General features: G+C 32.8%; 1 protein-coding gene and 1 long non-coding RNA gene across 3 annotated transcripts; both read left to right on the top strand.

Annotated features, from left to right (window-relative positions):
* Positions 1–1,629: 1,629 nt before the first annotated feature.
* On the top strand, positions 1,630–5,431 carry LOC106335151 (polyadenylate-binding protein 2-like). Of its 2 annotated transcripts, none has more exons than XM_013773591.1 (8): positions 1,630–2,309; positions 2,668–3,449; positions 3,525–3,602; positions 3,679–3,768; positions 4,144–4,281; positions 4,531–4,680; positions 4,770–4,919; positions 4,996–5,431. In XM_013773591.1, the coding sequence occupies exons 1-8, from the start codon at positions 2,072–2,074 to the stop codon at positions 5,212–5,214; spliced, it is 1,845 nt and encodes a 614-aa protein (XP_013629045.1). In that variant the 5' UTR covers positions 1,630–2,071; the 3' UTR covers positions 5,215–5,431. The 2 variants fall into 2 exon arrangements, with proteins under 2 accessions (XP_013629045.1, XP_013629046.1); XM_013773592.1 differs by having other exon boundaries at positions 4,776–4,919; positions 4,996–5,422.
* Positions 5,432–8,869: 3,438 nt separating this feature from the next.
* LOC106334146 lies at positions 8,870–9,606 on the top strand. The gene is made up of 2 exons (XR_001268538.1): positions 8,870–8,977; positions 9,334–9,606. It is a non-coding gene; the product is annotated as an uncharacterized LOC106334146 (long non-coding RNA).
* The last annotated feature ends 3,684 nt before the right edge of the window (positions 9,607–13,290 follow it).

Raw genomic sequence — 13,290 nt, forward strand, 5'->3', positions numbered from 1 at the left:
GAAGGGAGATGCTTCTTCTTTGTTCAAGCAGAGTTGCAACATCGGCGTGAAGGCGTCTGGTTAGGAGAAGTCATTCCTCTGGTTCTCGGACGCGAGTCATGACGAACCTTCTGCTTTTCCGAGTGGTCTGCGGGAGAGTTCGAAGGGCCATTGGTGATCACGGTTAGAGGCACAATATGTGCAGTACCGATTATTGTTTATCTGGTAGTTGGGCCTCTTCTTCTGCTTCACAGGTTCAGGTCTGATCGTTAATGAAGCCATGGCCTCAACCCGCTTTTCCAGCTATGAAACCGCTGTCCTGAAGCTCTCAGATACATGGAGAGGTTGATGCGCCAGTGTGGCGATGCAGTAACTGGCCGGACTGATTCTTCAGACCACTAATCCAGTTGCTAAGAGCCCTAATGAAAGTCCTCTCTCAATAGTGAGAAAAGTGCCTTTCGGGTGATGAAGCAATGACCAAGCTTAAAATCTCTATTCATTAGATCCATTCGCTGTGTGCTAATCCTTTAGAATTCTCATTATTGGATCTGCTGGCAAAGGATATGTCTTGTAGTCTGTTTTTAGTGGTAGGATTTAGTGGTAGAATTTAATGGTCTAAGAAATGGTTCATTCCGAGTAGTGGGATGTTCTCATTCTCGTTGTGGTGAAAAATGCAATATCGGATTGACTCGAGTAGCGTAGGATCCTTCTAAGTGTTCCTAGGTGATACTAGATCCCAATATTGTATGTGGGGTGAAAATCATGTGAGGTTGTAATCTCGTTACCACGAATTGGTTAATACAAAGTTGAAATTGAGCCAAAAAAAAAAAAAAACTGATAAAGGATTACAAGAACTTTATGAACAAAAGACCAGGTTTTTAATGTGATGAACAGCTTCTCGCGTTTTACTACAAAATCTTCAAATAAGATCTTCAGAACTTCCCCAGTCTATAAAAGAAGTTTTCAATTTGTCTCCGAAAGAGAAACAAAAGTGCACAATTATAAGTATAAGTTGAAAAACCCAAAAAAAAAAAAAAAACGTATACTGCAGACACGACAATTAGAAGTCCACAACTTCTAACACAATGCAAAACCACTACACGTCGAGGGACACACAAGCCAAACACATTTCATATAATACAACACTTTAAAGCTAAATAACATCACAGCAAACCACTAGTTAATAATATTCTTTTTTTAAAAAGGTAAAGATTAAATTTTAAAAATGTTATTTATTTTTTATATTTTAAAAGACTTAAAATAATATAAAATTTAGGATTTTCTAAATTTTAACACTTGGGTTTCAGTTATAATTTATAAATTTGTAAATATTATATGGATTTATGTATTTATAATTTAACACAATTCTTATTTAAACCACTAAAATCAACTTTAAAAGTAAATACATAGATCAACATAATATTTTAACAAATAATTTAGAATTGTTGAATAAATAAATTTTTATTTTAAAATATTATTCTAATCGTATTAAGTTTTATTAAGAAAACTAAACCTATTAAAATCGAGTAATCAATAATCCCACTAAAAAAAACTCAAGTCCATAGTTCAACAGAGAATTACCAACTGTAAAATCTTAACGTCTATTTCATAACCGATCCAACGGTGGATAATTTTCTCACACCTCTTCGACATTTCTATGGCTCGGTTATGTTTCCCACACACAGAAAAAAATAATAATAAAAGAACTCCTTTAATTATAAAAAGAGACATAAAATCGGAACAGTGGCGTCTCTCTTTCCTCTTAGCAGTTGTCTTCATTTCCCCAAATCTCTCCCAGAAAACTATCTTCGATATCGCACGCGCCGCCGCAGGCTTCGCCGCCGGCAACTGCTTTTACCCTTACCCTCTTCGTCTCCCCTCTCTTCCTCAATTCATAAAAACCCATAAAGAAGAAATCTTTCTGCTTCGTTTTATCTTCTCCGCATCAGTTGTTTCTCTCTGATTTGCTTTTGTTTCTTTCGTTTCTATCTTGATTGCTCTGTAATAAACGAGAGGGGAGAGAAGAGCACAAAGAAAAAAAAACCCAAAAAAAAAAAAAGAAAAAAGTTTCAAAAACCAAAAGAGAAAGAAAATGGCTCAAAGTCAAACTCCGAACGGCTCTGTTCTGCCGGTTGGTTTGGGTGCAGCGGGCGCTCAGTTCGGTACGACGTCGCTTTACGTCGGAGATCTGGATGCGAGTGTTACCGATTCGCAGCTTTTTGATGCGTTTAGCCAGATGGGTCAAGTTGTGTCGGTTCGTGTCTGTAGAGATTTGGCTACTCGGAGATCCCTCGGATACGGATATGTCAACTTCACCACTCCCCAAGATGGTTAGACCTTCTCTCTTGATTAGGGTTTTTGATTAGGATATCTATTTTGCAATCAGTAGTTTTGAAACTAGATATGTTTGAAAAGAATGAAAAGTGTTTTCTTATTTTTTTTCTATAAGAATTTGTTACTCTTTTTCAGAAAATGGTATTTTTTTTTAATTCATTCAGACAAAAGTTGTTTGGTTGTTAAGAAAGTGTTCTGTCTTAAAAAAGAAATCGCATCACTAAAGAATGTGCCTTTTTGAACAATGTTGGTTATTACTCTGTACTAAAACTTCGGTTTGTCGTACTTTTGCTAAAAGACTAAACCTTGATATAAATTGTTTTGTGACTTTATCTTTGTGTTTTTATGTGCCAGCTGCAAGAGCCATCCAGGAACTGAACTACATATCTCTTAATGGCAAACCCGTCAGGGTCATGTACTCTCACCGTGATCCTAGCGTTCGCCGAAGTGGCGCAGGAAACATATTCATCAAGAATCTAGACAAGTCCATAGACCACAAAGCCTTGCACGACACCTTCTCCGCCTTCGGAAACATCATCTCCTGCAAAGTAGCTCTCGATTCATCAGGCCAATCCAAAGGCTACGGCTTCGTGCAATACGAAACCGAGGAGTCTGCTCAGAGAGCTACGGCCGAATTAAACGGCATGCTGCTGAACGACAAGCAAGTCTACGTCGGACCTTTCCTCAGGAGGCAAGAGAGAGACTCCAACACCGCCGCTAACGTGACAAAATTCACCAACGTGTACGTGAAGAATCTCGCTGAGTCCACCACCGATGAGGATCTAAAGAGCGCTTTCGGCGAGTTTGGGGAGATCACGAGCGCTGTGGTGATGAGAGATGGGGATGGGAAGTCAAAGGGGTTTGGGTTCGTTAACTTTGAGGATGCGGGTGATGCTGCTAAGGCTGTGGAAGGTCTTAACGGGAAGACGTTTGGTGATAAGGAGTGGTATGTTGGTAGAGCGCAGAAGAAGTCTGAGAGGGAGAGTGAGTTGAAGGTTCGGTATGAGGAGAGTTTGAGGGAGGCTGCGGATAAGTTTCAGAGCTGTAACTTGTATGTTAAGAATTTGGATGAGAGTATCTCTGACGAGAAACTCAAGGAGATGTTTGCACCTTGTGGCACTGTTACATCTTCCAAGGTCTGGTCTACTATTCCATTCTCTGAGTTGTGTGCTATACTCTACTGTTTGCGTATTAATATAAAACTATATCAGGTGATGAGGGATACTAATGGAATAAGCAGAGGGGCTGGTTTTGTAGCGTTCTCGACTCCCGAAGAAGCAACCAAAGCTGTAAGATATCTTGCTGAGTGAGGAGTAAAGATAACTCTTGAGATTTTTTTGCTAACAGTTGAAAATTTATATACAGATGTCAGAGATGAGTGGTAAGATGATTGAAAACAAACCTCTCTATGTTGCTGTTGCTCAGAGAAAGGAGGACAGAAGGGCCAGACTCCAGGTTTGTCCTCTTTTAATTATCATGATCCGATTCAGCTAACTACAGATTTGATGCTATAAAGTATAACTGACATATTTATCATGCACTTTTTATTCGTCATATTTTTCCAAAAATGCTATGAAGCATTTTTTTTCCTGTTATAATTTTAAAATGGTGAATAAAGTAAAATATGTTTAACTTCACAAAACATTTTTTTTTCCTGTTATAGTTTTAAAATGGTGAATAAAGTAACAAAGAAAAGCTCATGCATGCGCTTTAAAGTTAAACTGTTATCCGTTATATAATCTAAGATGTAGATGATAGCGTTTGGAACTTTATGTATTCCTGTGATAACTGTTGGTCGTCAAAGTTTCATGTAATAACGTATGTCAACAGGCTCAGTTTTCGCAAATGAGACCAATGGCGATGCCACCAGCTGTTGGACCTCGTGTGCAGATGTATCCCCCTGGTGGTCCCAGAATTGGACAACAAATGTTCTATGGTCAGGGACCTCCTACTATGATTCCTCAACAAGTATTATCTTTTTCCTAGCGCTTCATATTTAAATCACTTGTAATCTATTAGTCTGTCTTGCATCTTACACCTCACATGGAATTGCTGTTCCGAACATTCCTTATTATGATGATGTGAGGCGTAGCAACGTATATAGCTAATGGACCTGTTGTCTCATTCCTAAAAATGGTGGTTTACAAATCGTTTTCCTCTATGTTTCTCAAGACTTTTGGATGATTTGTTACCTGTGAATGTGACTGTACATGGCAGCCCGGGTTTGGCTACCAGCAGCAGCTGGTCCCTGGAATGAGACCTGGTGGGGCACCGCCGATGCAAAACTTCTTCATGCCAATGGTTCAGCAGGGCCAGCAACGTCCTGGAGGGAGACGCCCTGTAGGGATCCAGCCTCAGCAGCACCAGGTTCTTTTTCTTCTCAGTTGTAGTTATCTTCCGGTTATACTTTGGTAGGAAGTTTCATGAAATTTTTTTTAACTGTGGGAAATAATTAGATGCAGCCGAGGGGGCGAATGTTCCGCTATCCGCAAGGCCGTGGGAGTGGTGATGTTCCTGGAAGGCTTCCATATGAGATGCCTCAGCATGTTCCTATTGGAGCTTTGGCTACATCCCTTGCCAATGCTTCTCCTGAACACCAAAGGACGGTGAGCAAAACCTTCTTTTTTTATTTATTTTAATATTATGTGGGTTTGGTTTCATAAATGATGTGATGTGTGTTAGATGCTGGGTGAGAATCTGTATCCGCTTGTGGAGCAGCTAGAGGCAGAGTCTGCAGCCAAAGTGACTGGGATGCTTTTGGAGATGGATCAGACTGAAGTGCTCCATCTCTTGGAGTCACCTGAAGCTCTCAAGGCTAAAGTAGCCGAGGCTATGGACGTTCTCAGAAATGTTGCTGCTGGTGGTGCAGCTGAGCAGCTTTCCTCCTTGAACCTCAACTGACAACCTTGCCTCTTAAATGTTCTCTGTCTTTCTGTTCGATTTGGGAAAATTACAAATATTTAAAGTGTGGCTTTTGTCTTCTCCATTCACAATTGGAGATTCTTTCTTTATTTTATTTTTTTTCTGTAGGATTCTTTGACTTGGTTTTGTGCTTTCTCCCTCCACCCTTCAAACTTAATATGATTTGTTTGAAAACTTGATTTGATAATTTTGGTTTGTTTCTTTTGTCAATTTCAAGCCAATTGTGTTCAAAAATAAAAACACAAATAGCCCTAAGAACAATGGTAGACTCTCTGATCATTCTTTTAGAGTTTGGAAAACCTTCAGTAGATCATTCTTTTGGAGTTTGAAACCTTTCAGTCTTCAAGTAGGAGGGGGCAGTATGTCTTGAGAACCCTGAACTCATGGTTTTTGCATCTTTGCAGGTTCCTAATCTTTTCTTTACCTTGTGCATCAACAATCAGTTGGGAATAACAGTTCACGTCTCCTGGTTTCTTCTTCTCTGCCTCTCCAGCCCTCAGAATGTTCTCCAAGCCGTCCAGACAATATGAGATGATAATTGAATCTGACTATACCAGGAGATCACATAACGGCTTTATGCAATTCTGCTCCACCAAGTATCTGAATCACATCATCAAGAGAGATATTGAGAATTGAAGAAACAATAAACAACCAACGCCTTAAATATTGAACAAGAGAGAAGACAGAGGATGTTACTTGATTTGATCACCGGATTCACGTGAGAAGTTAAAAAGAAAGAAACTAAACTCTTATCAGTCAAACAGAAACGAGAACGACAACGAAAGCACAATTTTCTAGATGTAAAAAATGAAATCACTTATAGAGAGTCAGTAATAAACAAATTGTGAGCAGAAAACCTAATCCTCTTTCGTCATTTTACAGTCGATGTTGCATTTTCTGGTTTTTGTTTGTGCCAACCATAAAACTTAATTTTCTTTTGTGCATATGAAGTCTTAAAAATAACTAGATCTCGACCCGCGCGGTTGCGCAGATTGTTGTTTTCATTTATTTTTATATAAATATTTTGTTTTCAATTCTAAATTGGTATATATTATAATATATATGTGTCTATCAATTTTTAAAATATAATAAGTTTACGGTATATTTTATTTAATGAATAGATTGCTTCAAACTTTCACATGTATTTGTATCTTCTTCTATATATATATTTTCGGATTATTATTTCATTATTAAAATCGTAACTATATATATAAAAATATTAGTAAAATATTATTTTATTGTCATATTCAAAGATATTGTAATATTTCATAAATTTAAAATTTTTTTAAAAAATTAAACCTTTTGGTTCATAGATTTATATTATCGCGAATTTGTTTTTCATTTATTTTTATATAAATATTTTGTTTTCAATTCTAAATTGGTATATATTATAATATATATGTGTTTATCAATTTTTATAACATAATAAGTTTACGGTATATTTTTTTATTGAATAGATTATTTCAAACTTTCACATGTATTTGTATCTTCTTCTATATATATATTTTCGGATTATTATTTCATTATTAAAATCGTAGCTATATATATAAAAAAGATTAGTAAAATATTGTTTTATTGTCATATTCAAAGATACTGTAACATTTCACAAATTTAGAAAGTTTTTAAAAAATTAAACTTTTTGCTTCATAGATTTATATTATCGAGTAAATAATTAAACATTTAGTTTTGTTTAATTTTTAAAATAAACTATATAGTTTAAAATTTGTTTTCATTGGTTTAAGGTAGTAAAGATTAATCATTGTTAGATAATATGATTTTTGTTATTTAAAAATAATTTTTTTATAATATTAAAAGTTAACATCGCCAAATATTTAAATATTTAACATATGGAGGTATAGTATTACAACATTAAATTATATTTATAAAATTCATATTATCTATAAATTCAATGGATCATCTATTGGTTAAATCCAATTATTAATAGCCCAATAAAAATTTTTGGTAGGCCCAAAATTTAAATGATAAGATTAGAGATTAAATGTAACATGACTTTCTAGGAATATGTCTATCAGGTCCATTTTTTAAAAATCACACATGAATCAAGGTTGTGACTTCTGTTTTAATATATAAGATTAAAATGAGATGTAATACGTTAACTCTTCAACAACGATGATACATTTAATAAACCAACATTAGTATTCGTCATTTTACAGTTGATAAAGATTGTAGTGTTGCAAAATGTTAAACCATTTAACGAACAAACATTAGTATAGAAAACTCACCCGCGCATGAACGCGGATTATCACCTAGTATAATACTAAAAGTTAGATACATAATTGATATTAAAGTTCAGAGATTTATATATATATATATATATATATATATATATATATACTAATTAGGTCACAAAATATAAGTTGTACTTTTAGTTCACATATAAAATAGTCTACTTAGGGACACAAAAAATATAGGACAAAAATATATCGTTTTGATCTTGAGAACAACCCAAAGTAATTTAGGATTTCACTTTCAATCCTATATTCTTCAATAATCTTGGAACTTGGGTGGCAAGCACAAAATCAATGCCATTCTCCATCTCTTCCTCATGTTGTGGCGAACCTACGTTATGTGGGGAGGAGGCAGCTGCCCCCACAAAAATCTAAAAATAAATATATTTCCATTAGAAACTACAAGTTTTCTATAGTATAGTTGGTTCCAGTCATCTGTTTGCCCCCTTAAGATCACTGTTCTGACTTCCCTCCTGAGCTGTTTTTTCCCTTTTATTTATTTGTATGCCCCCACAATTTTTTTTCTCTAGATTCGCCACCAAACCCATCACCATCTCCAACAATGTCTTCATTACCATCATCTTCTTCTTTTTTTTGTTCAACGACCATCATCTTCAAATCTAACATATTACAATCATGTTAATGTTTTTTAAATAGTCTATTTTTGATCATACACATAAAATAATAACAAATAAAATACAAATAATATTCATGTGTTATTTTATACATATATTAATTTTATAATAATCAAATGCAAATCTAATAATACAAATATATATATATATATTATCATTTATAACAAAAACTAAATTACTGTATGTAAAATATTATTTTTTGCCTTTAAAATTAATATAAACATTTAAATATATGGAAAGTATTAAAAATATTAACCATTAAACATTTTAAATAATATCAATATATAAAGTAAAAACAAACATCTGCGTAGGTGCGAAGGCCAAGCTCTAGTAGATAGTTAAAAGGAAACAAATCTTTCATATACTAGTACATTTTTGAAAATTAAATAAATAATAATTAATAAAGTAATTCTTTGGTCAAATAGAATAAATCTTTGAAAATAAAAAAATAATAATCTGTTATTATTAAGTAGATATATGGTCAACAAAAAATGAAATTCGTGATAAAATAGTCAAATATAAATATGTTAAAAGTTAAAAAAAGTTGTTGAAAATAATTTTTATTTCATATCACATAAATAATAGTTTAATTGGTCAGAGCACCGCCCTGTCAATATTCCATATTTACTTATTATTATCATAATTACAGTCAATTTTCCAAAAATATAATGATAATTCTTATTATTAAATTTATTATAATGGTCAACTCATCATCCTATAAATCTCTCTTTTAGTGTCTCCCAAAATTTAGAGTCTTACAATATACAATAAACAAGTAACTAAATCTAGAAAAAAATATGGCCAAAGCAAAAAATTCAGTTGTTTTCTCCATCATCTTCCTTATAATGTTTGCTTTAGGTATGCGTTTATCTTAACTTTTCCTCAAAAGTGTATTCAGTCACAATTTTAATCTAGTATCAGTCTTGTTTGTTAGAACATGCCTTGAATATTGTGATGATAGTTTTTTGATATACATAATCCCTATAAAAATATATATATATACATAATTTTTGATAGTTTACTCATAGAAATATTCAAAGTTTCGTTTTTTTTTGTTGAGAAATAGCAATATTCAAAGATGTTCGCCTTATTCAACTTAGTTTTTTGGTTTTGGCTTTATTCATTGGTATATATATTGTATTTTACTGTGTTGATATCTACTAAATCTTAGTTTTTCATTATTTAAACATAAAATGTTGTTCTATTTATTTTAGCCGAAGATTGTATGGGATGTCAGGCGATGCTTGGTGATTGCCGTATATGCGGAATAAAATGCAGTTCTTACGGAAGACATGCAGAGGCTCACTGTGATTACCGCTATGACGGTGGTGCTTGTGTTTGCGACTTTCCTTGTAATCCTCCACCAAAGCTTTAAAATAAAAAAATATTGGTAATTAATATGAAGAAATAATATGGTGAATCGCATAATCATAGTTGCTGCAATATTTCATATATTAAATAAAAATTCCGTGAACCTTTGATATCAATCAAATTTATAGAACACAAAACTAGTTGCAGTTAGCTTTTTAATTTAAAATTAGAGCTAAACATAAATAGGATTTAAAGTTTGATGCAAACTGATGAAATCAAATTAAACCGATAAAAATATGTACTTCAACAACTAGAGTTGGACATTCAAAAAATCTTTGGGGGTTTATTTTAGATTATTTATACACCAACTAGAGATAACCAAATATCTCCTACACATTATTTTTGAGAAGTGATTTAACATCTAATCTATTAATTTGATTATTTACATTAATAATAAAGCAACTATAAATTTGACTTTTTCAATTATAAATATTTTTATAAAAAAACATATGAATTAATTTAGTAATTAGTAATATAATATTGTTGTATATCAATGTTAACTAAAATTTTATTATAAAACAAAAAAATTAAAATTATCTACTATTTTTTTTATAAATTATATAAATAAATTCTGTATTAAATAAAAATAGAAGTTCTATATGAATTAAATATGAAAAAATTATATTTTAACAAATTTTAGTTTAAAAAAAAATTTATATCATTTAAATAAATTATCACTCATCATTAAAATGAGTTAAACTTTGTAAACTATATAATATTTTTATACCAAAATAAATTTATTAACATAGGTTAAACTTATATATCTACAGCAATTATCATTCTTTTATATTGTTTAAAATGTTTATATACAATATATAATAGTATATAATAACTTTTAGTTAATATACTATTTAAAAAAATATGTTATTAGAAAACTATGAATTTGTTTTTAGTAATTCATTAAAAATATTAATGAAAAATCAAATATTATTATAATGTTTTTTATTTATAAAAAAATCCGTTGAGAAAAATTTACAAAATATTACAAAAATTCAAATATTGTCTATTAAATAATAATATATCAATGTTGTAGCAAAAAAAATTCACAATTCATATAATCTTCCAAACTCAAAAATAGTAGAGTAATTTTTCAAAGTTTTCTTGATAAAATATAAAATTTTGAAAATAAATATTCGACCTCAAAATGATAATATTTCAAATTTTACAAAATATAAAATCATAGATAATAAAAAATAAATTTTTCAAATGCACTACCAAAAAACAAACTATATATGTGGTAAAATTTAAAGTAATCTAATATTTTGAAATCTTAATTAGAAATAAAAAGAAACCTTAAAATCATAACATCCAAAAAATCTTATATTAATAAAATTTATTAAAATAATATGATAGATGCTACTATGTATAAATTTACTAAAGTAATAGGTTATACTATTAAAAAACAGTTTTTTACTTATAAATCCCTTAAGATACTAAAATAATATATGTTAAAGTATATTTTTTAAACACAACATGTAAATATAAATTATTTTAAACATATTTATTTTCTATGATATAAATAAATAACTTTTAAAAAATTATTATAGCAAAATGTATATATTAAAGAGAAAACATATTTTGAAGAAGGTTATCCATTTGATTATTTCATATTGTTATTTTGTTGCACCTAACTCAAAATTATATTAGTAAGTAATAAAAATTAATAACAAAGTAAAATGTATTAAACAAATGACTATATACTAATAATACCGACAAAGAAATGTAATAAAATAATATTATAGAGTTACACAATATATAATACTAGTCATGACTATGAGCCACTGATAGACAAGATTCAAGGGAGGATGCTTAGCTGGTCTAACAGAGCTCTCTCATTTGCAGGCAGATTACAACTTATAAAATCAGTCATCTCTAATACTGTTAATTTTTGGAGTTCTGCATTCATCTTACATGCCAAGTGTCTTGACACTACTGAGAGAATGTGTAGCACTTTTCTATGGTCTGGATCGCCTACACAAACTCACAAGGCAAAGGTGAGCTGGGAGGATCTTTATTTTCCGAAGGAAGAGGGTGGGCTAGAGATTCGAAAGCTTCGGGATTCAGCTAAGGCATTCGCTATGAAGCTCATCTGGCGAATATTCACTCAATCGTCCTCTCTCTGGGTGAGTTGGGTAACACATTATCTCCTCAATTATAACTCTTTCTGGGATGTTGGAGATGATTCCAAAGGCTCTGGATATGGAGGAAACTCCTCAAGTTAAGGGATGAGGTATATGATTTTCTCAGAATTGACATTAGAGATGGCAAGAAGTGCCACTTTTGTTTTGATAACTGGACGGAGAAGGGACGTTTGATCGATATCACATGAGCTACTGGTACCACTTATCTTGCGTTTTACGACATGCTCGAGTAAGTGATGCTGTGAACATGGAGGGCTGGACCATTAGAGGGCAGAGATGTCGACGTTTTCAGAAGCTATATCACAGCATCTTGGCGATTACTCCTCCTAAACGTGAGAATGGTATGATATAGTACTATGGAAGCATGGGGATGATGATTACTTACCTACATTCTCAGCTTCAAGAACTTGGGATCAAGTGCGGGTCAAAAGGGATAAAGTTTCGTGGAGCAGAGTGGTTTGGTTATCACAAGGCGTTCCACGGTACGCCTTCATCACTTGGTTAGCTATCAAGAGCAGATTGTCTACAGGGGATAGAATGAGACAGTGGGGTATGGTTAAGGGATGTGTGTTCTATGGAGAAAGAAATGAGACTAGAGACCATCTTTATTTTGCATGTCCTTATTCATACACAGTTTGGGAAGTGCTTGCACGCCGACTTGTTGGAAATGGAATCAATCCAGATTGGCAGTGGACCATTGCTTAACTGCTGCGTATGAGCGATAAGGGATTGGACACCATACTTGCAAGGATGTTATTTCAGAGTACATTCATCATGTATGGAGGGAGAAGAATGCTAGGCGCCACCAGCAGTCTGGGATGAGTACTGATCAGATGAGAAGAAGGATTGACAAAGCCATGAGAAATAGGATTGTCTTCCTTCGATATAAACCGGACCACAAATACGGAGGACTACTAAGTTAGTAGTGTCAAATAGGTTGATTCGTCCCATACATTCCCGTACCGCAGCGGGTTCGTTTTCGAACGGGTCATGGCGGGTCAGGCCCACGCGGGCTGCGGTCCTCAAAATGGCTGACCAAACCCGTACCGCAAAACATGTAGGCCTTTGCGAATCGGCCCGCGGGACATAGAATTACAAACGAACATATGGCTCCTGAACGCTTCAATACATGATTCATGACGCTTTATCAGTTTCATGACGCATCAGTAAGTGAGTTTAGTCAAGGATTGAACTGGATAAGGCAATACACTAGTTAGTTGAAGATTTTAGTTGGATCAAAACACTAGTTTATTTACTTTTGTTAGACTCCAAACATTTTAAAAATAAATAATACTTTAGTTGCTGAATCCAAATATTATAGCTCATAAGTTCATAACAAATTCTTTAGTTTTCTGAATCTAAAATTAAATAAAACCAACACCATATCAAAGATGCTAATCCCAAAAATAAATAAAAAGAAAACACCAATCACACTTCTTGTTCTTCATCTTTATCACCAATGAGCGACAAAAAGATGGAGATTTCTCTTCTTCACCATCAACTTCATCTTCTGCGAATAAGAATAATAGAAGTCAGTTAAAGATATATTGAAACCTAAAACTCCAAAATGTATGATAATGTGAACAAATACATATAGGCAAAACTATGAAGAACTCATTTCGGGAACTAGATCTTCTTCGGTGGAAAGTGAGTTTTCAA

The sequence above is a fragment of the Brassica oleracea genome, chromosome C3, assembly GCF_000695525.1.
Source record: "Brassica oleracea var. oleracea cultivar TO1000 chromosome C3, BOL, whole genome shotgun sequence".
In the NCBI taxonomy this organism is placed as follows: domain Eukaryota; kingdom Viridiplantae; phylum Streptophyta; class Magnoliopsida; order Brassicales; family Brassicaceae; genus Brassica; species Brassica oleracea.

What these genes read in the sequence shown, in the direction of transcription:
- LOC106335151 (XM_013773591.1), top strand. Translation starts at nt 2,072, where the DNA reads ATGGCTCAAAGTCAAACTCCGAACGGCTCTGTTCTGCCGGTTGGTTTG. An exon ending in CTTCACCACTCCCCAAGATG is followed by an intron (nt 2,310 to 2,667) that starts GTTAGACCTTCT and finishes TTTATGTGCCAG; the next exon opens with CTGCAAGAGCCATCCAGGAA. An exon ending in ACAGAAGGGCCAGACTCCAG is followed by an intron (nt 3,769 to 4,143) that starts GTTTGTCCTCTT and finishes GTATGTCAACAG; the next exon opens with GCTCAGTTTTCGCAAATGAG.